This window comes from Phyllostomus discolor, chromosome 2, assembly GCF_004126475.2.
Source record: "Phyllostomus discolor isolate MPI-MPIP mPhyDis1 chromosome 2, mPhyDis1.pri.v3, whole genome shotgun sequence".
Classification (NCBI taxonomy): Eukaryota; Metazoa; Chordata; class Mammalia; order Chiroptera; family Phyllostomidae; genus Phyllostomus; species Phyllostomus discolor.
In genome coordinates, this window is record NC_040904.2 from 170,845,091 (window position 1) to 170,872,013 (window position 26,923).

General features: G+C 38.2%; 1 protein-coding gene across 1 annotated transcript in view; it reads right to left on the reverse strand.

The window, feature by feature from the left end:
• Positions 1-26,923, reverse strand: part of TMEM117 (transmembrane protein 117) — a 401,294-nt gene that overhangs the window by 176,369 nt on the left and 198,002 nt on the right. Inside the window, exon 4 of the mRNA XM_028532914.2 lies at positions 15,909-16,008. Coding sequence (XP_028388715.1) covers positions 15,909-16,008 — 100 coding nt within the window. The remainder of the gene's footprint in view (positions 1-15,908; positions 16,009-26,923) is intronic.

Consider the following 26,923-nt stretch of genomic DNA (forward strand, 5'->3'; position numbering starts at 1 on the left):
GTGGACATTACTCTCACTCTCCTTTTAAGATAATGGAAGTAATAAAAATAGTAACAGCTAGCATTCATTGTAGCCTACTGTGACCCCAAGTTCCATGCTAAGTAATGTAACGGATTTAAGTAATTTTAAATTATCAACTCACTTTACAAATATGGAAACTAAGGCCTAGGTCATATATGTAATTACTAAATAACAGGTTTGAGATTTGAACCCAACACTATGCAAATTCAACTTCTTTACATTGTAAATAAAAGGTCAATTTATCTGTATCACTTTTTGTTTGTTAGTATGGGAACATGTGCAATACATTTCAGACACATTGTCATCAAAATGTAATCACAGTCATAAACTTGCACTAATTAAGTTGCATTCATGTTCAATGTTAACTGGGAAAAATCTATTTTTGGTACCAAATAAAAGTTCTTCACTATCCATAATAACCCCATTGCCCGATGCTCATGGACGCTCTTGATGATAACCACTTCACACCTGTGCAATCTCTGGCACACCACGTCTCTGTTTCTTCAACTGTAAAATGGAAATGGTAATAAATATGCCTAATAGCATTGGGTCTAAATAAATCAATAGATTTAAAATTTTAGAAGAGGCTGTGGCACCTGGGCTCAATAAATTTTACATTATTGTGATTACTATCGCAGCTACAATAATTCCTCTCAAATCACCAACATGAATCAGGGCACTGACAGAGTAATTTCTTCAACAGGGTAATGAAATCCCACTTTATTCAATAGTTGTATTCCTGAAAAATTATGTACAATTCAAATTTTTAATAAAATAAATAGCATTCTTTCTTCAAATGAATTTTACTGACGGATTATTTTGGCACTGTAACCAACAATTTCCTTTCATCATTTATTATTTAAAATAAAATTTTAAAAGGTAAGGAAAAGTGGATTTTAATATATTATATATATATACATATATCTAGAAACCTGGATTTTTATATATTAACTTTTCTGTATGTAAATTACACAAATATGTATATGTTTATGTATGTATGTGGAAAAACATACCTAATACACGAGCAACTAACTTAAATGCTCAGCGAGATGACGCCGTTGATTCAGAGATTTATGAGTGAAGACTGCTTGCAAACACAGGAGCCTTGCTCTGGGGCGAGGCTTGAGCATCTACACATTCTCGGTATGTACTTTTATCCTTGGACCACCTTCCAGAAATGTCATGTTATTTTCAGATTAGTGGCAGGGTCCTGCGAATTTACAATCTGCCACTTCTCTCTGTCTTCTTTTGGCCAAGGTTTTTTTTTTTTTTTTTTGAGGTGGGAGTTGTGTGCTTCCTTGTGCTCTCTGACTTGAAACCAGGAGCCCACGTGGGGATGAGCATCACCCTAAACTGCCGATACTTGTTTCTGTGCCGCCTCTGTCACTTCCACACCCGCACTTCGCTTCTCACCAGGCACTGGGTTGCTCAGGTTCTTTTTTTAAGTTACTTTCAGTACCTCATGAACCATCCCAATTGACTTAATTCTGTTGATGATTTCAACAAAGTTACAAAGTAATTAACAATAATTTTGTCAGCGCATTTACATTTAATGGTATGTTTAGGGAGAGCAGGAAATATCCTTCTATTTGGGGCATCAGGGCTAATCCACAGACACGCAGAAATTATATGGTTCACAGTGTGACACCAAATCTTGTGATTATCTGGCTGCACATTATACTCATGAATTTCAGGCATGAATGGACAACGCCTTCATTAAAAATTATGGCCCACAGTTCTGGGGAAAAAAATCACTAACATCAAAAGTGAGGCTGGCATTTGTTGAGCTTTCAAAAGCAGAGCTCTGCTATTGTTTCAGCCTGATTAACCACTCACACCTTTGTGTTTGTATTACAGAATTAAACCATCTGCAGTTTTTGTTTAAAAAATGGCTTTTTTAAAGAGTAACTAGTGTGATTGAACATTGCTGGCTGTTGTTCCTGAAAGTAAAATGAACAAGAGTAGTGTCCAGCAAGCTGGCAAATAATGTTCCTCAAAGGGAGAGAAAAGGGAAGAAGGCAGGAATTTTAAGGCAGCAATAGACATTGCATCTGAAGAGAAGAAGCAAGTAACATTTTGAAGAGCTACAGGTACCTGCCTTCCATATAGTATGGCTACAATATTTGCAGATTAAAAATGATGGCCACTGTTGAAATGTTACTCCAGGACCTATACAATTCCCTACAATTCTCTCTCCATTAATTACTTTCCATTTACTCCCCACTTCCCCCACTCCTAATCATTCCAATTATCATAGAACTTCCCCGCTGGTCCCTCCTTTCACCAGAGCTTGCCATCACACATGCACCACCCCAGTTTCTTGGGTGCTGGCATCTTGTATGGTGCAACCCTTGTCCACACATCCCCACAGCCATCTTTCTTCTCTACATGCACATTAGCTGCAATCTGTCAGCCAGCTGTGCCACACACGGCACAGTGCCACAAGGCAAGGTGGACACTGACGGCCATCGACACCATGGTCCTCAGTCCCTCTTCTGTTGTGTAGAGTCTCTGCTAATCGACTTTTTCAGGCCTTCCTTGCTAATTTGCTTAACAGTTCCCAAATGCAATTTAACTTTTACAATAACATTTCTAAAGTTTATTATTTCTCATCTGTATTAAAACACCCTATACCCAACATTTAAAACTCAACAAAATATGATTACTATTTTTAAGATGTCATGGCAACCAAAGATTATATTTGAATTCAAATAAAAAAACTCAACCTCCCTCAAAAATCTTCTCTTAGCTGGAAAGGATACCAATATAATTGTATGTGGAGTCTCGTCAAATGCATTCAATGAAATGTCAAACTATATTTTTAGCCATGGAGTGTGTTTAATCTCATAAGACTATCGTGCCTTTGTGGTGACAAATGAACAGGACGGAAATATCAGGGATCTGAGCCGCTGTCAGGATCCACTTCCCATCAAAAGTTGTTGTTCATGTGCAGCTGTTTTCTCAAAACTTCTGAATTAAAATCTGTGCTTGCCTTACCTACAAGTCCTCGGGGTTTGCTACTGAATTCATTTGTTGTCACGCCTTAATTGACTCCACGCTTTACTTTTACAGACAAGTCGGTGAACTGTTGTGGGATCACACAGGAGGGAAATCTGCTGAGCGGTGCCTGATCATTGTCACCGACTAGAAAAATGTCATCTCACTCATCACTGTCTCAAGTTTGCTCTCGAATGGCATGTTTGGCCCAAACTCCCTCTCCTCCATGCTTTTCTACACAAAATCCATTTTAGAAAATAGAAATTAGTATCTTAACAAAATCTACCACTGGAATGCTACTAAAAGAAGCAGGACTAAAAGTGTGTGACAAGGAAATTATTTAACTGAGTGTCATATTTTTGCCTCTGGTCGTGGTACATGAACGTTAATGCTGTTTGGGACTCAGAGCCCATGGAGAGAGGAGATTATGAGACAAAGTTTATGACAGTTAAAAGTTCAAATTCTCTCCTTTGTGTTAAGATTACATTTTACAATTCAGCATTTTAACACTACTTTTTAGACACTTATTTTTGTAAATAAGAACCATGTTTTATCTACTCAAAATTTTCTTGTCATTTTTTGAAAGCATACATGAGATGTAAGTGTTCCTAAAGAATATAAACTTTTCAGTATGAATTTTCATCACTAAACATAACATATAATTCAGATCTTACTTCCTGTAAGCAGTAGAAATTCTGGCCAATGACATAACATTAATATCAGGTATATTTATACTTAGAGTGACCTACTTAAAGCTGACCTCATTTTTTTTAGACTTTCACTTAAATAGTTCACCCTAAAAAATAGTGAATATACAATTTTGGTATTAGTTCATGTTTTGCTGAGCTGTGGGAATGACAGTATAGAGAAAATAAAAAGATGTTAAAAAAATTAGGGAAAAGGCTTCATTCTGAAAATGCAAGTTGCAAACTATATTTTAAGATGTTCTCATTTGTGAAACACTGCAATTTTTTAAATTAAGTAACATTATTAACAGTCATAATTCCACACACTGTATCTTTTATCTCACAGCAGTTCACAGCCATATTTTCTAAGTAATAATTACTAAAAGTAAGCCACCCTCTGGGTGAATGGCAATAATACTTACTAGCATTTAATAAGAGGTAAAGAATCGAATTAAAGTGCATGGAGAACTGGGGGAGCAGGTCATTTGCTGGTGGGAGGGTGAATCAGCAGGAAGTTTATGCAGATGATATTGTATTAGAACAGGCAAAATGCTTACATGATTGTCCTTTGTATTACGAGCTTGGAGAAGGCGAGGGGAGGGATGCCTGCCCTGCTGTCTACAGAGGCAAACTTATCTGAGCCAAAGCCCGGGCACAGTGCCATTGGTCAGCTGTTCTGAAAGGCTGGTTTACCTTTAGGGCAGTCTGTTGAGAGTATCAGAAGATCACAGAGTTGCTCAGCAAGAAGCCCAAATCAAGCTCTAGACTTAGAACTGAAAGCTAGGTAAATTTAGCAAGTGCTTGCTCACACTGCCCTGTGGCAAACTGTGGGCCTCTGGGTGCTGCAACTGAGCAAGGAAGCCAGCCTTTTTCTCAGGCATCCTTGCCTTCATGCCTGCTACTCTGTCGTATAGCCTCTCGGCACCATAAGATTTCTCCCCTCAGTTTCCCTTCAGCTTAATATCAGATGGTTATGAACCCACACAGCATATGTCAATATATTTTCATGCCAAACTGCCTGGAATCACCTTACAGAAATGGTCCCAAACATGTCTTCATATTAGAATCTCTGGGAAACTTTAAAAAATTCTAACACCCAGACTACAATCCAGACAAATTAAATCACTGTCTCTGAACCAGGACATACTCATCAGTCAGCTTTGAAACTTCCCAGGCAATTCCAACGTAAAGAAAATCTGGGAACTACACCACCTTATGGAATTCAGGTAAAAAACTGATGGGGGCAAGCAGCTAAACAATAAACTTGGTTCATCATATCTCTATAGAAACTGCCTAAAAGTTTTATGAATTCCAATGCCTTAATGACATTTGTATTCATTGAAGATTTTCACAATGAATATTCATCAAGTACCCATCTGTACACCATTTCCTTATGAAAAACCAAAACCAGGCAGTAAGTTAACACACCCAGCATGAGCTTGAGGTCTTTCTGCACCCACGCTGGTAACGGCTAACCCAACCACAATAACAAACCTTTTATTAACACTTCAGAAAATGTTGTTATGAAAATGTTTGTGGTTTGGTTTTTCTTTTTGCCCACTTTAGCTTTAAATGTTTGGATGGAATGAGTGCTAAGTGGTGCAAGGACTCTGGCTGTTCTCATCAGCTGTGATTAGTATGCAGGGAGTCCTCATCTTCCCTGCATTTCAGCGTTCATAACAAAACAGGGAGGACCGACCCTTCAGAGGGGGTAAGTTTAAGAAGTGTGCTCAAGATGATCCAGAATGGCACTTTCCCCAAATTCACTCTTAACACGGATCTTTCAGTATTCATGTCAGATCAGTTTGCAGCTTAACGCCCCTTGTTTGTAAAGCACAAAACAGATGACCAGTGGGCAGAATTTGTGCAGAAGTTCTATCCGACTTCACATTCCCGGTATTTTTGTACTGTACTGAATTTTGATACCTCTTTGACAGAATACGTTCTCTAGTTCAACACAGCTCCCCGCCCCACCCTCCCTTCACATCCTTTCATCTCCTACCAGATGCTTCACACGTTTATTAGATCGCCCTGGCCCTGGGGGCATAGGAATTTGCAACTCCAGTATTTATTATTTATGCAAGTTTAACACAAAAAAGCCACCGTCACTCATTAAAACCTCACATTAATGACTTAAGATATTGAAAGATGGTTGGGAAGATTATGAACAGACCAAAAGGTGTTGTCAGACAACATTGCAAAGGGCTGGCTGAGCCAAGACCCTAAGGAGATTCCTTTAACAAGAAAAAGTTGCCTTTAAATGCAATGATATCACGATTCCATTTTTACCATATATATGTTAATGTTTGCTACCTCACACATTTGTTATTATTCTGTAGGTGCTTAGTATATATTTATTAAGTAAATTACTCATCAACCTTAATGAATAAGTGAGCGAGACCCTCAGAAAGGCCTTAAAACCACTAAAGGTCTGTAACTTTGCAGCATCAAAATTTGGTGAAATATTCAAAACGATGCATAAAGACAACTTATTTGGTGAGTTTGATCACGTAAAACTATTTGTGGAAATACAAGTAGTTCGAGTGAAGGCCAAAAAAATCTCAGAAAATATTTGTGCTAAAATAATACTAGAAATAAATGTGTGCCATACCCATTTAGTAGAATACACTCTGTGCATGCACAGGTCCTTAGAAACTAGAGAATGTATGTTCTCAGAAGTATTATGCTCTCTAGACACAGTCAACAGGAGGTGTCAGCAGTTTCAGAGAGACACCAGCGGCCATACCTTAGGGACTTATGGGGCTAAGAAAGGAAATGTGTGAATAGGCACCAAGAATAATTTTCTGCTTGTTTTTCTGTATTCACAAATCAAAATAAAGGATTTGTAAAAAACATTTTCTTTAATATACATAGATATGTTATTTTCATTTTAGGAAAAAATAAGTTTTTTAATGGTCTTTGAGAAGATAATTTATTTATATCTCTACCAATATAGTAAAACCAATTTGTAGGTCAAAAAATTATTTAAGCACTGGCTGGCGTAGCTCAGTGGATTGAGCGCGGGCTGTGAACCAAAGTGTCGCAGGTTTGATTCCCAGTCAGGGCACATGCCTGAGTTGCAGGCCACAACCCCCAGCAACCGCACATTGATGTTTCTCTCTCTCTCTCTATCTCCCTTCCTTCCCTCTGTAAAAATAAATAAATAAAATCTTTTTTAAAATTATTTAAACATGCGTATAATTTTAATTATATTTAGTCCCCTATTAATAGTCAACAAAATCATATAATAAACTTGTTTAATAAACTATAAGGTCATCATATAAATAGTCATTCAATAAGGAATGAGTTTGGATATTGAGCATTTGGTTACAAAGAAAACTGGTTCCTTTTGCTAATGTTTCATTGAGGCAAAATAAAATGCATTTCTAAAGTGCATTCCTAAATGTGCACTTAGATTTATCAAAAATCTCATATTGATTCTATTGCCTGTAGTTGAAATTGAAAATGCCAAATAGAAAATAGGATAATTCTAACACAAGCCAAGGAAAAAAGTACTCAGATCTTGAAAATTACTAGTTTTCATTTTTCTTCAATAGCTACAGGTTCACAATATCTTTTAAGATGTATTTTAAAACCTTTATGAGAGGTGCTATTCTTTTCAATGAAAATAGATGGCTTCTCTCAAGGTTTCCCGTTTCATCTTGAGCACTTGACTCATTCAGGCTTTGCTTCTCACATATCCTCTGCTCAGTGGTCAAGAGCAATGTGAAGTTTGTAAGTTTCACATGTGTTGTCCTAACTTTCTGTGAGTGCTGTTCTATCGCATCAAAGAAACTATGGATGTGGACCTATAACCTTCTGTTGTATTTGATACCTTTGGAAATGTCCAAAGTGTTGATTCAACATTGTCCTTAACGAGTAAGTTTCTTTAGTATTGTATCTTTCATTGACTCTTTCCTTGTGCAATATCATGTTCACAAAACTACTTAAGATGTTTAATTGAGCAACTTGCTGTCCTAGTGAAGGGTCCTGGAGCCAGCCAGGCCCAGGTCTGGAATAAACCTTAACATACTTTGTCAGCCGGGCAAAAAGAAGTTCTTTATTTCCCAACTGGCATTCAGATGCATGGGTATGTGAACATAGAAGAACATACGCCAAGCATGATTTTACTTAACCATTTTACTTAACCATCATTATCAAAATATTCCCTCTATTCACTCAAATACTTCAGTCTCTTAAAGCATGGTATAGTAGCTTTTAGTAAGCAACAACAACAAAAAACATACTAGGCACTTCACTGCTATAAATTTCTTTTTGATGTTTATAGAATATTTAACTACAAATGCAATATACATTGTGAATGTGAAATCTTTAGTTCTAAAAATCCTTGGGGCAAACAAGTGCTAAAGGATAGCAATTCACATAAACAAAACAGAGCTTAATAACCTGGAATAGCAGTATTGTCTTAATTATAGCATAATATAAAGGTATCATTTTACTTTTTTCTAGCCCCAGAAATACAGTGCTTTCAAGCACCTATATTTGTCAAATGGGAATAGAAATAAAAAGCCAAGTTTTCTAAATTTTAAATGTGCTGGTTTGGCTGAGATGGGATGGACTATCTCTTAGTACCTGAAAAGATACGCATTCCCATTCTGCCAATTGAGGACAAAACTCAACAAATTTTACTGACAAACTTCTTCAAAGTTTACTTCACCAACTTCTGTGTCTATATCCCATGGTTTTTTAAAGATTTATGATTAAATATTCCTCAAATATTTCCTCAAATAACATTCCCAAAATTATTTAGCTTGACAGAATAGCACAGTGGTTGAAAACTCTGGAAGCTAATTGAAAACTTACACACACACACACACACACACACACACACACACAAACAGGCTTAGCCCACAGAGAGAAGCACTAAATAAAAGTTTTTGAAATGTTTAAGAAGAATAATCCAACTACTTGTAAAATTAATACAGAAAGAAGCATGTAACTTCTCTTTTGAAGTTCTAATCTAAGCTATTGACAACCAGCATTCATTTCATTATATTATTGACTTTCAGAGGAATAAATTTCAAATATCAATGTCTTCTGGCTTTTATTTAAACTACTTCAGGCAAATAATTGCTAAGTGGTACTTTTAAAAGTGTGGAACATTGTTAGAAAAATTATAAAGAATAGGTGGACAAAAAGAACCCCTTCCCTGAGGAAGTATAAACCAAGTAACAGAAATAAAGCATCATGGCATTAGGAGATGCTAATACTGACTTGAGAATGGAAAAGATGAAAAGTGAGCATCTCTCGCCTCTCATGAGAATGTCTTTCTATAAGAGATGTTCTCAGTGTCCTTCAAATCTTAATGTAGTTAATTTAATCCACTTTTCTAGATGCCTTTCATGCTCTTAGAATAATATATTCCATAAATGTTTCATAAATGAATATAAATTACATACAGTACACCTATAGTGTACTATAGAATTTCAGACAGACACTAAACTTAGGGGAGTTTTAAGCAGAGCCAGAATTTGTGATTCTATTCTCAAATATCTATATGCTATACAAAAATCTATTTTACTTCAAAGATCCTTTTTTAAAATTTCACATCATCGTCTGTTACTACTTTAAAAATCCAAGGCTCCTGTAAATTAAAAGACTCTCAATCCCCATTTGTAATGCTATCTGAAAATAGGAGGTTGAATTCTCTTGTCTTATTAATTTTTTAGTGAAAACATTATTTTGAAGGAACATGAAACACAATGATAAAATATTTATAGAAACATTAAAATATTTATACATGTGCAAGCAAAACAGCCATATTTGGTTCTAACTTTTCTAATGAATAAAAAGGTGTTGAAAAAAATAATTCCTCTGTAGCGCTATTGGATTCAATCACATGACCAGATGAACTGGCAATGACTCCTGGCAACTGTGGATGCCATTAACTCTACTGTCCTGGGTTTTGTCCCTGTGGCAGTCAGGGCTGGTGCCCTACCCTGGGCCTCTTCCCCTACTGGTGCTCTCTCTCTATTTCGCAGAAACAGAAAGCTAGCCCAGTGGACCAGGCCAAGCGTAGGTTTTACCTGAAGCCATAGGACCACGCCTTTGCCTGCCTCCTTCCCCTCTTCTCTCCTTCTCCCCTCATCTCTTTACAGGTTTCTTTGGAGAGCACTTCAATAATAAATCACATCTTCCCAAGCCCCTAATGCATGCTTTTTTTCTAAGGAATCTCAGTAAACATAAAATCCTTATAGAAAGATAGCATATTACCTAATTAAATTCTTGATCTAGTTTCAGTTTCACTGCATAAAATAATGCAATGCAACTACAAATTTACCAAACATGAAGTTAACTAGTCATTGAGTAGACTCAAGTCATGAACTAACTCCAATGAACAGGCTGAGAAAGAGAGAAAAAGAGAAAAGTGCAGAAGAATGTCAGGCTCTTGGGTCCAAACCCAGGGGTTAAATATCTAACATGTGCCCTTCCATTTGTCATGCACACTCTTCTATGAGTTTGCTAACTCTGATTCTTCATTCTGTGTTTCGCTGTTTAAATTCCTTTCTATTATGAAGTTTGGTAAAGCTATTATTGCTACTTTATTTTAGATACTAAATCAATTCAATTATGCTTTTTATTCTGTCATTTTAAAATATCAGGGGAAGAGAAATCATTAGAAAGCTGGCATGATCATAATACAAATTGTCAAGCTTAATTCTAGAGAGAATAACAAGTGAGACGTAATGTCGGTTGTATTCCAGGTTATTGTTCATTGACAAACAGCATCTGAGAGCAGCCCAAAAATAGTGACATGTGTATAATAGAAAAATTTGAACTTAATAAGCTACTATTAATTTGCTGAAGTGAAATAACACAGATAATCACACCCCCAACTTAGTAAGTGTGCAGTAAGCATGGGACAACAATAGAAAAACTCCCAAATCTTAGGTTAGTGTACATATACATAATTACAAAATTTATATTTTTATATGTAAGATGGAAGGAATAATTTACTCTCAAACAATGAAGAAATATTTCCTCCCTCTATTCTGTTCTAGATTTGTTAATAAATACTAACCCAGGAGGAATATAAATTATTCTCAAGTATATATCGTTCTTAATTCTCTCTGCTCCATCCACTGAGGTTTAGCCACTTTCTGTCTTACATGGTAGCAGCTGTCTGCTTCCATAGCTAAAGGCATTTACCTCAGGCTAGCTTCCTTCTGTCCCCCAAGCTGAGAGCAGAACTTACACCACTGGCAGTAACACTGACCATTCAAGGAACTCTCTGGTGGGATCTGAGAAACTCAATCTTTGTTTTTAACCAAAGAATGCCTTTTACACTCAAATGGTTCCATCACCATTCTGAGAGAATGGCCTCCATTCAAGGCTGTTGACAAGCATGAGTCCTTCGGGTTATGGAAACAAGCTCAGGAGAAGCCAGTGCACAGCCTTTTTCGGGGGGAGGTGGGAAGAATTGATGTCTATGTGTCCTGAACAATAGCAGCTCTCCTCCCGTCACCTCTTTAGCACTGTGCAGTGTTCGCTTTATAACACTTAAGTCACAAAGCGGAAGGAGCGTAACAGAAATGGAACCTAATGCTTATGTGCTTTCATGATCTATCTGTTCTTTCAATAACTACATCTTGAACACCTACTATATGCCTGGCGTTGTGTTGTGTTGTGTGCTAGGAATACAACTGTGAACATACCTGACACTGTAATTCCCCTAAAAGAGTTTATAGTCAGGTAAGGAGGAGTTTTCAGCTTTGCTTCTCAAATAAACAGTCCCTTGAAACAAATATAATAGCGACACAAACATGAATTATGAAATCTCTCTGGAAAATTAAAATATGTGAGAAATAATAAGACAAAATTTGTCACTGAAATATTTAGAGAGATAATATAATATTTATGGATAAATATTCAATAGAGAGAAATAATTAAGCAAATTTAAAAGTTTTATTTCTTGTTATAATCCAGCTACAAAGGCTATGATTTATGCATATGAAGACATTTCTACATGAAAGTATTGACTGAATTGGTCTGGCTGTAGTGGAACTCTGAGTTTCAAGGAGAAAAAAGTCTATTAAAATCACACAATTTAAAAAACAAATGGTGATTATAAAAACATGAAATAAAGGTGAAGTCAATTGGCAAACAACTAAACTGTTTTGTGTGTGTATGATTAGCTTCATGGCAGAAACTTTGCTAGTAGTGGCATATCACACACACACACACACACACATGCACACAAATATTCACAGACGATCCTGGGGCAATGTGTAAATATGTTGGTTGAGGCCAAACAAGGGATTTCATACACACTTGGTTTTGTGAGGGAAGATGCTCAATGACGACTTTCATGCTCACCATGAGAACTGTCTTCTTTAGGTCACGTCAACCTCACCGTATTTGTACCCTCCCTTGCACGCCCCCCTCCCAGCAGTGAACCTCGAACCTGGAGTCTGATGTTTCTGTCACTATCATGAGTCATATACCACTTACTGCTGTAAGAGAAAAGCCCAAAGAAGGGGCTGGGGCAAGGGATGGTTAGGTGTAAATGAGACAGGAAGGGATTTTCCCCGTGGGAATTAACAAAGAACAAAAGCCAGAGCCATCATTCTGTCCTTGGAATTCCTGCCACCCTAGACCTGAGCAGAGGCCGTGACCTTTGTCTCCTGAAGGAGGGATGATAAAACTGGAGCAGTGTGCTGTGGGATGGCCAGTCCCCCTCAGCTCCTTGCTCAGTGGCGCCCAGCGTGGGCAAATCTTTGCATATGTGGCAATAGTGTCACAGGAGACACCCAGAGGTTTTGGCTTATGCGTGTCTTCACGACAGCTCTCCTCTGCTCCTATCAACATTAAGGGCCAGCTCAATGATGTGTTACACCAGGCGTCACTTTCTGTATTCTTTTATTTGACAAAAATCTGGTAACTTTAACCTTGACTTATATACCTTTGTCCTCTGCATGAGGTGGATCACAGGGCCAGACAAGGTCAAGACTGCCTTGGCAGTGGGCCTGGCGGAGCCTGGTCTCAGTCCTGTGAGGCCCAGAGATGCTTGTCAGATTGGGTGACGTACCCCCCGCCTGTGGGTCGGTCACATTGGACCTGGGGCACCTTTTAAAACCATGAGAAAGTGATGAATTATTTCCATAAAAGAAAAATCCTCTACTTCAGAAATACATGAAAAGGCACACTTTTACTAGAAATGTAGTCACTTGTTTTTCCACGACAGTCACCTTCATCATTGATATTCATTGCATGGTGAGAATTCCGTAGACAGTTGAAGGTCAAAGCTACCTTAAACTCCTCTCATGAGGAAAACTATTACTTTTTAAATGTTATCAATGAGCACATATGTAGACATATAAATATTTATGCAGAAACTTACCGCCTAGGCAGTGAACAGAGCTGGGAATGAAATGATGAGCTCTGGGAATCCTCCCTGTGTGACTGCACTTGCAAATCAGGAGCGCACTGTGCTTCTTTTGCTGTCCCTTTCCCTGCGTCTAATGAGGAAAGGCCCTAAGCAGAAAGGGGCTTTTGGATTCTTCCCTAGTTTACAGAAGGGTGAAGATCAGAGGCCTTCGGAAGGTTAAAGGATGTAAGAGCACATTGCTGAGTTAAACCTAAAACATAGTTTTCTTGACTCTCAATTCAGTCCTACTTCTGTGGTATTGGAAATATAGATCAGAGTAGTAATCTACGGTACAGGGGGAGGTAAAAAGTTAGTTATCAGGTTAGCTAGTAGAAATAGAAGGTATTATAGTAGTAAATTTAGGAGAAACTATGAAGGTTAACCAGACAGAGAAAAAGAAAAACCACGGGTAGAGCAGTGAAAATACTATATATCCCTAAACCACAGGGATAAGGCAGGGAAGTGTGTGGTAGAAGTCCAACCCAGAACAGTGGAAGTCTCTGGACAAAGCTGCACTGTGCATTTGCCTCTCCAGGCAGCCCTAGGAATTGAACCTTACCTTATGGTTCAAAAGAAAAAAATCCAAATGAAAACTAACTGGTAAACAGAGGCACAGCCATGTATGACCTAAGAGACACTATCTTCGAGGAAAGTCTGGGGAGAAGTTGGAGGGAATTGGGTCACAAACAAATAACGATGTCATCATGGGAAAGAAAATGATGTATGCCTCAAATGGCTGACTTCTGCCTGCAAATTGCAAAGCAAGCTCCTAGGTCTTAGTGGTATGTTGTTTCTCCGATGACTTTTACCAGCATCACTGCTAGAAGTCAGGAAGCAATGTACAATTTTGTCTTAGTCTACTCCAGCATCCACAATTGGAAGGAAACTCCAGACACTCAGGACCACAGGCCATGGATAAGGCAGAATGCTCGTGCCCCTGGGGTTCCATACAAGGGTCAGGAAGCCTAGGCAGCCTGAAGCTTGGATCAATGAGCTTGCCATCACTTCAAGGCCCAGCCAAGGAGATGAGGCCCCAAAACACAAATAACAACAATAAGGCGCTAGGCCTACATTCCACGTCAGCATTATGAGTCTTGTCACAGGGCCACACATTTAATCTTTACGGAAACCTGTAACACACAGGTGGGCCCTGTTAATCTCTTGTAAGAAATGCGCTCACTGAGGCTCAGAGAATCGTGTACTACTTGTGGAAGGTCAAACCACTGGTAGCAAGGTCGGAGAATCCACATTTCTGAATTCCTGCTCTAGTTCTCCAATTTAGTTAGCAGATATACTATAAAATGGAGTCAAAATCCACAATCCACTATTAACACAAAAATTCTTCAAAGGGCACCACCTTAAATTTCAGAGAAATTATATGTTTTAAAGTTCATATAGTTCCTTCTAAATAATTTTTTCCAACAGAAAGAGAAATTTGTGACATGAGGCAGCCTGGTCCCAAAGGCGGGCCTATTCTAATTGCTATTCCTAGGGAGTACAAATAAGATAAATCACTTTTCAAATTTAGATTTTAAAGTTAATGAAATGGGATGCATCTGGTAATTTGTTCAGTTAACATTCTCTAATTCAGGGGTGTCAAGCTCATGTTCACCAGGGGCCACATCAGCCTCACGGTTGCCTTCAAAGGGCCGAATGTAATTTTAGGACTGTGTACATGCAACTACTCCTTAACAGCTAAGTGAGAGCTCAGCACTGCCGCCAGGTAGAAACAAGGCGCCAGGCCTGATAAAACAAGGTGGAGGGCCGGATTCAGCCCTCGGGCCTTGCGTTTGCCACCTGTGTTCTAATTGAATTGAGGTGGGGGAGGCTCGAAAACAGACTATACAAACCCCCTTGTGGTTACTTGGTACCCTTGCAGGATGAGCACAGCAGTAGCAGTGAAGATACCACTGCTTCTTGTTCCCTGAAAACACTTCCAGGTGACAAGCAAAACCACCAACAGAAATGGCAGTGACGGTCATAACTGTCCCCCTGTGGTCTCTGGAGTGCATCGGTGGGGCTGTCCATCCCAAGCCTGGTTTGGTTGGGTGTCGTCATTCCTTTGGCAGGTCTCATGGTCACATGAGTAGATGAGTAAAGCTAATTAGGATTAACTGCGCTCATAAAAGAATCAATGAATGTTAAATTGCCCCATTTTTATGAGAGGTACGCTCTTTGTACTCTGAGGTTCTCTTATAAACTTATAGGTTCTGGAGCCTTTTAGCTACATATTGTGTTTAATTAACCCAATGGTTAAAAATAGAAGATCCTTTTTTGTCAGATGAGCTCTGCATGAGATGAAATTTGTCAGCAGGCTTATAACAATAAAGACTAATAATACATAAAAGAGATTAAAATATACAACTCTCAGAACTTGCAGTTATCATTAGGTTAGGTTCAATGAGAAAAACAAATGTGGAAAACTGTCTTAAAAGTCCTTAAAGAATGTTTAATATGTTTTTTTGAGACAGGCCAGACAATATTCCTTACCTGGAAACTGCACATGTGAGAAAAACAAATTTGTAAAAAATTATTTAGAACTTCACAGGGAATAATTTTCTATTAATTTCATGAATGTGTACGTGTGTGTGTGCACATCCATCCCTCCAGGGAACAGCCGTCAATCTTATAATTGTATTATATTTCCTGAGGTAGACAGATATTGCACACAATCTCCAGATGTATCTATATTCATGAATTCATTCCACTCAAAACAGAGGTGACTGTTTTGCTCTAAGCAATTGAAAACAGTGTCTGTCCAACATTATAAACATATCTTCCATCTGTTTGAAATGGGTGAAGTTAAAATTTCTTACCATCCAAGCTGTGACAAAGTCCCCCATCCAGGTCCCTACAGCAGCTAATTTCATGAAACTCTCATTGCGGATGCCCATATAGTCTGTAATGATATATGCTCTGTGGAAACAAACACACAAGACATTGTCCGGACTCAGAGAGCCATACAGTCAAAGCTTCCTGGTTCAGCAACACGCACAGGGACTTCTCCACCTCTCAGTATGCTTTCTTGCTTTGTCTCAGCACATACACTTACACATCTGAAAGGCTAGGATGATCTCTGAGGGCATCTGGGTCAGTTCCAATTAGCACCAAAGACTGTGACTATGCCAATTACCATGTGCATTTCATTCTGAGCTGTAAGACTGACAACAGCTTTTGGAAAATCAAACAGAAAAACTCAGCAAAGGCATCATTTTCTGCTCACTCAGGCATGAGGAGAGCAGAAGCAATTCCTGGATTAGAGTAACGTGAAACAAAAGAGAAGAGCTCACTTTTTTTTCAGTTCTGTCACTCAGAACTATTGAAAAGGTGCTGGGACTGCACTTACATAAAATATCATACCTGAAAAGTGTTCAGAATAATGTCAAGGTTTGGAAGAAATTTCTACACAATGGAGCAATGTAAAATTTGATTCAAATACTATTTACCTAAATTATTACTTAAATAACAATAACCAGAAGATTTATCATTCCTTCTGTTTAGCTAATTCTTGTTTGCTTGCTGTAACACCAATTTATATTCTTCACAGCTCAGAGAGAGATTCAAAGGTATAAGTGATTATTAAATATCAAGTAATAAGACCATGCTTATTGTTGACTAAGCATTTTCATTTCCATTTTCTTGATACTCAAGAAAATCCTAAGTATTATTTTTTTCATTTTTCAATTTTTCAGAAAACTGGGACTCAGGGAGATCACTTAACTTGCCTAATCGATATTATATAACTAATCAATGGTATAGTTAGGAACTAAGTCTCTCTCTCTCTCTCTTTCTCAACTCTAAGTTTCTTCTACTCAGATTTTTTAATTTTAAATTTTGCTCCTTTTCTTATATGATAAAACCTGCACAATTTACAATACTAGTTGAACTTGAGTCCTCTTGGATTAACTTTAAATAACACATAGTAAATAATGACATGTTTGTTATTTATCTATTAAAAGTACGAAGAACCAGAGTTTTGAAGCCATTAAGAGGTAGACCATGTCCAGTTCAGTGATTTATTTTCTGGGGTTATTTTAGATAGTTTTGTAATCCATAAAATAAACAAATAATTAAATAGTTTTATTTAACAACAAAGGCAAATTCATAAACTTTAAAAAACAACTCTCTTTCCACATGCTTCACTCACCTACCTTGGAGGGTCTATATAAATTTCTTAAGGCCTCACCCCAAAATTCTGAGTCTCTAATTCCATGGCTTTCCATAACAGCCCCAAAACTTACAGCTACCATAAAGTGTGTGCTTACAATGTGCCAGGGATCATTACTAGCAACTTAAATACTGTGTCTCCACCAACTTCCATATCAGCACAATTAAATGTATTGTTATCCCTGTTTCAGAGATACAGAATTAAGGCCTTTAGAGACGCTTTACAACTTTTTCAAGGTCAAGCATCTAATAAATAGACAACATTTGAATCTAAATTTGATTGATTCCCTAAATCTAGGCAATTAACCACTATGCTATACCTTCTTCCTACAAGTATTAGTGGAGAGACAGAAAATAATCCCACAAAGGTTATCTTCTCCATTTGCCAGTGTTTTAGTAGGCGCAACTTATTTCCTTCGAGGATAATTCATAATCAGAAGGGAAGAGTCCTATCTAGAAGCTGCATCTCCCCAGAGCTACCACCAAGCCCTGGACTCCCACTGAGTTCACTAATCTAAGCAGCCTCTATGGGAAAGCCCCCGGGGTAACTGGGACAGCTTAGCATTACTCCTTCAGCAGCACCATTACTGCCGAACAGTTCTGGGGCAGTGACCTCAGCGTACAGTAGAGCATTAGCTCTCAACTGCCCAGCTCTTCCAATGACGCCTATTTGAAAGAATGTGCTCAGTGCCACATCCCTACCTGCCCACTTTGCCAATTAGTTCTAGAATACATCAGGCTAGGTGGAGGTTTCGGGGTATACTCATTGTGGTTGTACAAATGTGTGTGTAATAGAAGTCACACACACCAAAATGGTTCAGATTGCTGATGTAAATGTATGTGCATCATTTAAATAATTTATTTCATGTAATCTTCAAATTTTTATTTCGGTATCTAAAAATAGGAATGAAATGGATAAGCTTGCAACAAATCAATGATTCAGCAAAAAAACAGCTGAAGAATCTAAATAAAATATTAAAATTACCCCCCAAATCTGCTGAAAGGCATATGAGAGCTGACAAAGCAATGAGAAGTAGGAAAATCAAGATACCAGCCTGAAAAGAATTGTGGAAAGGTAGCCATATTTTCTGATCAGCTGATTCTGGACCTTACCTGGGCAGAGGAGAGTCTCAGTGGATTGGAGAGACATTTGAACTTAGGGAGCCACATCCTCATGAGAAAGTAGGGGCCCAGAAGAGAGCATGATACACACCTGGTTTTCCTTCAAGAATTTGCTAAATTATAAACTTGTTCAGGGGTAAGCTAAGAGGCTAAGCACAGGTATGTCAAAGTCCCCCTGCTGAAAAGACTACTGCAGTTTCGAACCTACTGTCATGGAGGGCTGGAGAAAATGAAAGATAGATGGGGTTTCTGATGAAACTGTACATCAGTCCTTACCCAGTCCGTCCAATGCCTGGATTACAGTGATCAGGCTCTACTCTTTCTACTTAACACAGGAAAAAGTGAAACTTTCTGAAAGAATAAAATATCACTTAGATCCTCTATACATTTACCTGTAGACATCCAAATATAAATATTATATCTATATATAATGACATCCAACATTTATTTAAAAATTACCATGATGTCGCCCTGGCTGGTGTAGCTCAGTGGATTGAGTGCAGGCTGTGAACCAAAGGGTTGCCGAGTTTGATTCCCAGTCAGGGCACATGCCTGGGTTGCAGGCCAGGTCCGCAGTGGGAGCCACATGAGAAGCAACCACACATTGATGTTTCTCTCCCTCTCTTTCTCCCTCCATTCCTTTCTCTCTAAAAATAAATAAATAAAATCTTTAAGAAATTACCATGTCAAGAAACAGGACCATACCACTGAGAAGCAACAGAGAAAACAATATTTAAAACTAGACAATAAGCCTTGAGGACAGGGAGTTATTTTGGCTATTGTTTTCACTGTTGATTTCCTAGCACCTAGAGCAACACCTACACAGAGTAAGTGATCAACATTTGCTAAAAGTATGAATTAATGAAGTGACCCAAATTATTTATATTTATTTCTATACGGTATGGGGAGACCTTTGTATAATACACCCTAGAAGCAGAATAAAATGAGATTGAATCACTAATTCTTCTAGAGGAAAACACAGGCATGTTTTTAAACTGTTTTGTGTTTTCACTTTATTTCTCTGTCTACATTTGTATCTCGACTGCAGAATAGTTGTTCTGCAGACACTACAATGATGTATCAGCACAACATAAAGACAGGCCCTTCCTCTGTGGCTGTGGGCTAGAGTGAGTACTGGAGGCTATGATAACAATGCAGGTGATATGGTACAGACAATTAATGAAATAACTAATATAATTAATAGTGAAGAGTGATTATAAAAGTTAGTGGTTATTCTTATTTTTGCTGTTTTGGACAAACATAAAGAATTGCAAATATTCAGACCTGTGAAAAATTTCAATTATTAGTTCACTGATTTGCATATGCATTAACATTTAACAGTATTTTCAGCTTAGGTTGTAAAAGACAGGGTGTGCATACATTTACATCAGCAATCTGAACCAGTTTCAATATCACATTGGACTCATTAAGTTGTGAGGCTTTTCACCCAATAATTTTACGGAGTGATTCAGAATTAAATTTTATTTGCTGGAAGGCACCATTGAAGTTTCAGTTTTGTTTGGAGTTTTAGCTAATTATTTCAACTGTTTATACATCTTTTGTTTTGTAATTTAGTTGGTTATTTCCAGCTAAATATCTATGCATATTTAGATCTATAGGCATAGATCTGAAAAGTTTTGCAGTTCTATTAGCCTTTCAGGAAAATATTGATCACTGAAATTTTCTTAATCATTCTAAATGAATTTCTTTTCAGGCTACAGCTTCAGTATTTATTTTTTCTTGAGATTTCAAGTTCAACTGTCAAATCCAAAACAAATATGTAGAAATTTCAAATTACAGGATCCTGGAAAGGTTCATAATTAGACTGAAAACATGAGCTACCAAGACTATCATACCTAGTGCAACCCATGTGCCAAATGCCCAGAAACTAAACAGACTCTAACGTGGGCTGAACAGTCAATGACACTCTCATATGAATTAGTCTTACAGGTGAAAGTCTTGATTACTATATAAAAAAAAGCTGCAGTTCACTTCAGTCTGTTATTTATATGTAAGTGGATGCAATCAATGCCTGATGATTTAGGAGTTGAGCTTCTGAAAATTTAACAGGAGGCAATACACATAGATCACCAAGCCAATATGATTCATGCTCCACTGAAGATCCATCTGTGGCCAGCTGGTTTCATAATGTCTCCGCTGTCTCTCCCAGCCATGTCTGGGCAACAGAAACAAGATTGAGGGCTTCATACATAAGTAAACCATAAATAAGGAGTTGGCTTACATGAGTATGGGCCTGCATCAAACACAACAAAACCCCAAACATTCTTACAACATTGAGGTAAAATTAGTCACTATAAAACACCAGGTATTAAGTCTAAATTTATATTAGCCTTTTTGCAATCTTTTTGTGTTTGTAATGAAATGATTCCCAGCCTTTAATCTAGTCACTTAATCAACTATTATCCAAAAGACCACATTTTAGGGGGGGTTGCTCAAAATTCCTGGCTCTTGATTATTGAGAAGGTCAATACATGTGTATGGCCCTTTCAGGAAATCCAGGGGTGGGAAGCTATGGAGCAAGATCCACTGGAATGCCAAAATGCTGCAGACAGCTGTTAGAAGTAGCCTGAAGTGACTAAAATTGCATCTGGACCTAACACTGCTTACAGATAAAGTACCTCCTCAAATTCCCCAATTTTAGCCACTCCTCCCTTCTAATTTCTATAAAGATCACATATATTAAAAGACTACAGATGGAGTTTTCATTGAACAAACCTGCCCTGACATCCACCAAACACCAACTATTCTTTGCATTCCTTGCCTTGCTTCAGCCCATTCAGTGAAACAAATTTATATTAGATGCAGAAACCTTAGCATAACATCAATTCCTCCCTTTCCTTTACTCTCAACATCTGGTTAATCACCGAGGTTACTTCCGAAGAGCTCTCAAATCCATGCTGCTTTCCTTTCATCATCACTACCAACGTCTTAACTCTGCTCAAAACCACCTCTGTTCTGAATTACACAACAACCTCCTATTTGGCTCTGTCTTCCCCGTGTTACAGACTCTCTGTTGCCACCAGAGTGACCTAGGGACTGCATTATGGTATAGCAGAGGAGCAGGAGACCCACAACCAGAAAGTGCTGACTTTGCAAACCACCCTGCTCTACCCTGGGACAAATGATCGACTCAATAATTGCCCAGTCCCTTATCTGTAGAATGGGGATTAAAAATATCTTTCCTTCACAAGGGCTTCTTGAGGATTACATGAAGTAAATTATTTAAAGCTTCTAACAATTATTCATAATAAGCATGTAGAAGGATGATCAATCTCTGGGACCCATCTTCTAAAATAATGGTAGTCGTTCCTACTGCCACAGAGTAAAGCAGGGGCAAAAAGACCCTCTACTCTTTGTGAGGCATCCTCTTTTCTAGACTCATCTCCTTCTATCTCACAGTCTCCCTTTTCCAGGCCCTACTCTGTGCAGTCAGTCTGACTAAACATCCCACCATTCTATGATGCACCTTAAAGGTGTCTTTGTATGCAGTGCACTCTGTCTGAAATGCCATCCCCTTTCTTCTGGCTGAAGATTAGTGACTCAGCCTAAGCACTGAGAAATCTCCTGCCATTGCTTCTAAAAGCCATCCTTCTGCAGTGTTCCCTTATTGCTTTGAACACACTTCTATGTTAAATAAATTTCCCAGAGCATTGTAATGGTTTTTCTTACAGTGCCCCTCTTTCCCAAAAGACTTGGGCTCATCAAAGGTGAAGAACATGTTTCATTCACCTAGGCAGATGAAATTATTTGCCCAGTATACAGTATAATTTAAGAATGCAATAAATAGTTAAACAAAATAGTCATTGACTAATGTAAGAAGATTACTTAGATCCTCCGATACCAGGACCGAACTAAAAGGAAGGTAAAAGATGAAGACAAAGACTTGCAATATAAATTAAACTGGAAGAAGACACCAAAGATAAATGGTAAGCCATGTAATTACAATGTTCTAACAGAGCTGGAATAGAATATCAGTGTATCATTTTTATTACCACTTACGGAATAAAGGCCTAAAGTCCAGAATATAATCAAATCAAAATGAAGAACACATCCTTCACTTTCTGCAATCGCATGTAAATTTATTTAATTTGAATAAAAGTTAGTTGACTCATAATGAAAAAAGTAAAATACTGTAAAATCATTGCATGGTGTCTGCTGAATCTTAATGTTTTAAAAAGTCCATTAAATAATACTAGCTACCACTACATAACTTTGTGCACCAACTCGCTGAACAAACAATACAAGAGACATGGAGTAATCCACATTCGTTCATCCATGTGAAAAAAAATGTACTGCACTACCCTGAAAATGCATACTGCCAAACTACATTTGTTGCTTGTTCTTTAAAGTAAAAAGTCACAAGTTCATAAATTTATAAAACAGTGTAGTCTCAAAACTAATTTTAAAGTTACAGAATTTTTGTGGTTATCCCCTCCCCCGAGTTTCTTTCTTAGTTAAATTTTTTCCCAAGCTCACAAAACTCCAGGAATATCCAATCTAACTGACTGCTCAGAATGGAGCTGTCTTCTACTTCTGACGAATTAAACACTACCAAGACGCTTCAAGCATCTTCACTGAAGTCACTGGAGAAGTCACAGAAAGCACAAAAATCTTTAAATCCTGAGCTTGTTGTCAACAGAACACCAATAAATCCCTAAGGGCTTGCAGAGTCACAAATCACCCAAAATTAATTCCATATCTAACCTAATCATATTTTAAAGTTAAGTAGCATTCAATGTGTTCATAATTATTTAAATAAAATGTATCTAAGTTGTAACAGTGAAACTGCAAGCTGAGCCAGAATGGCATTAATTAATTTACCTGCATAATGACGCTTCCTCCCGAAGTAATTAGAGAGGCATAAAAACTTATAGATTCTGCTAGATTCTGTTGCCACTCAAAGTAGGACAAAAAACAAATTTAATTTTAATTGGTGTGTGTCAGTGAAGGTATCATTCACAGCTGTTAAAAGGTCAAGACAGGTTTCAAATTAATGGAATGAAAACAAAGGGACATAAAAACAATGATTAACTTTTGGCAGAAACTATAATTTTTCCCCTGTGTGTAATGAAATAAACATGAAAAATGAGACTGTCTATTTCCTACAAAATTTTCAAATTCAAAACATAATTGCTTTGTCATAGTATAATAATTATGCTTTTCCCTCTCCTCTCCTCCTCCTCTTTTCCCATCTCCTTTCAGATATGAATTCAGCCACCTCTCATTCTCTTCCCCATAGAGACTGAACACTATTTCTTAATTCTCAACTCCAGTGAAGGAAAGAGAGGGGGCTATTTTTGTTTTCATACAAGAACCCCTCTTGTAGCACATGGATTTATATTAGCTAAGAATCTATCTTATATCTTATTCATTTACTCATTCAGCAAATTCCTGGTATCTCCATATATGCTAGCTAGACCATGGGCCTGGCACTTGTAAACTCGTAAGTTTCAAGGGGAAGGAAACAGCACCTGAGAGCCACAGGCCACTTCCTGGGTTACCTAGCACCTCTTGTCTAATACCTTCCTCCCCCCTACACCACCTTCCCTGGGGTAAGAGTGAAGCTTATGGAGTAAGGTTATAGATACATGTATAAAATAGTAACCAAGCCTGCCAACAGCCAGTTTTTGCCTTATCTAGTAATTTAGGGCCAGCCAAGACTCAAAGAAAGAAAGAAAGAAAGAAAGAAGGAAATCTCTTTCCAGAGATTTGGATGAAAAACAACTTGGTGATTATTGGTGACCACATTCAATTCTCCGTGAAGCAGGAAGCTAATTCTGCAGCGAGAGAGAAGGGGGAAGAGAGAGAAGGATGGGTGGGGTGGAGGACGAGACAGAGAGAGACAGAACTGTGCAAAGGTGAGACGGGAGATGAGAGAGAACATTGGTGGCACGGGAGTCTGCTTCCAAAGCCTTCTAGAGAGACACCTGCCTTCCTGCACCTGGGATTCCAGGGGACACCCTGTCAGCTCCTAATAATTATTGCTCTCATCTAATTATTGTCTCCTAGCTTTGTTCTTAAATTAACCTGACATAGCTTCTGTCAGTTGCGATGACAACAGTTATAACTATTACCAAAGAAAAATTTTAGAGCTTAAATATGTGAATATTTTGTTCAGTTTTAACAATGCTTAAATTCCTTTTAGAAAGGAATGTCACTAAACTGGCTGCAAATGTCACCCGTGTGGCTGGCAGACTGGGGCTGGTTTTCAGACTACTCCAATTAAGAACAAGGACAAATATACTGTGTGCATTCCTTATGCCACTGCCCCCCAAAATAGGGGGACCTCTGCTTAAGTTTTAATATACTGTTTACATGTACAAATTTTATAAGTATGCTGAAGTTTGGAATAGCACTCCCCTCCTATAAAAAAACACAACAGGATACATGTTCTAATGAAAACCAACCTGTTAGAATGTGAGGTGTGGCACAGGATCAGAGTGTGTCGGATGAGTGGCAACGTGTGTGGGAGTATCTGTGCATCTCATAGATGAAAAACTAGATAAAGATGTTACATCTCACAGCTCTGTAATCTAAAGGGAACCTGACTTTGAAATAAAAAGTGTTAACAAAAGACAGATAAAGACAGATAAAGGATAGCTTGGAGATAGCACAGGTTTGCTACGAAGTGTCAGCAAGATCAGATCAGGCAGACGTCACTGAGTGGAGAGTGGAGAGCTGGGGACAGTCTCACAGGAAGTTGGGAGGGGAGCCCTAGACTTGAGTTTGCCAACAACAGGAGTAATTTGGGGGTAGCAGGTATAGGATTCAAACACTTTCCAAGTGCTGAATACTATCAGGGTGCTAAATATCACATACCTTTCACCCTCAGCCACCTCTGGATTTGAACTCTATGTGGAGCCAAGCCCAGGGGGCATCCCCTTAGTGTAATAATTTTAATTATTATCACATGCCCTTCAAATTAGAAGTGATATCATATTATTGCTCCTTAAAGTTGCCATGCAATGTTATTAATTATACAGCTTTGTTCATTTTAGCAATAAAGAACCCCAGGCTCTGCTTTCACACGTGTGCTGCACAAGCTGCATCACACCAACCTACAGGAAGAACGAGAGGGAATAAGGGCACATTTCCACCACCCTTGTGAGCATTTCAGGCCCAGAGGGCTTTTCCCAAATAATTCAATGAGGTTTTTTTACGATATCTTCTTTTTTTAAGATTTTATTTATTTATTTTTAGAGAGGGAAGGCAGGGAGATAGAGAGAAAGAGAGAAACATCAATGTGCGGTTGCTGGGGGTCATGGCCTGCAACCCAGGCATGTGCCCTGACTGGGAATCGAAGCTGCGACACTTTGGTTTGCAGCCCGTTCTCAATCCACTGAGCCACACCGGCCAAGGCTAATTCAATGAGTTTTCAGAGAGTCATATTTGTTCTATTAGAACCTGTGCCTACAACAGTGCTATTCTCCAGTGGACTCAGGTGTCAAGGGAGGTTCCCAAGCTATCCTGTTCCACTGACGTCCACCCAAGCTGCTGCAACAGTTACTCGTGCCGTCAGCATGTGTGCCAAGGTCCAAAGGTGCTGACATCTGTGCCAAAGGCCAGAAAGGCATCACTCCAGATTCCATTACTGTGCCCTATGCCATCTTCCCCAATTCTGAGATCGGTCACTGGTACATCCACAGTACTACACTATGCTAGGCTTTGAAGACAGAAGTTACACCTCAAAGAAAACTAACCAGCTCTGCCCTTTCTGAAAGTCTTATTATCAATTGAGGGGGCCCCTGTGAAACTACCACATTCCCACCCACCACAACCCCATTTCCCCAAAGCTTGCCAGCCACAACTCTGTCTATGCAACAGACTTTCCAGTCACTTTGTACTGGCCACTCTTAAAAATGGACAGTCTCCAAATATTATATATTTTGTTGGCTTTTTAAATTTTAACTGTTGTTCAAGTACAGTTTTCTTCCTTTTACTCCCATCCCAGCCCTCCCCACCTCCCTCCCATTTCCACCCCCCCATGTTTTTGTCCATGTGTCCTTTATACTTGTTCCTGCGAACCCTTCCTCTTTTCCCCTCAAATATTATATATTTGAGGAAAATCCCCAACAAGAAATTTAAAAAGCTCAAAACTAAACAAAAATGAGGAAGTCAGAGGAAACAGAATATGCAGAAAGCAGAAAAAGCATGAAGATATAATAAAGATATTTTTCAGACCTGCCAAATCAAAACTCAGTTATAAGTTGCCCATTAAAAAAATACATCTAAAACTAAGGCTACATAAAAATTGAAAGTAAAATAGTGAAAAAAAGTGAAAAGGTATCATGTAAACAAAAAAAAATTGGTGTAGCTATACTAATTTCAATCAAGTCAAAATGTATTATAGATTCTATGGGAAACGTGAGACATCAACCAACAGGAAGTCCCCAAAGTCCTCACTTAAAGTAGGCAATAGATTCTATGACTTTGAACAAGGTGATGTGTAATGAAACCAATTTTACCATAGGATAATTTATATAAATAAAGATTAAGTTATTCTAATTTCTGTATGTTTGGG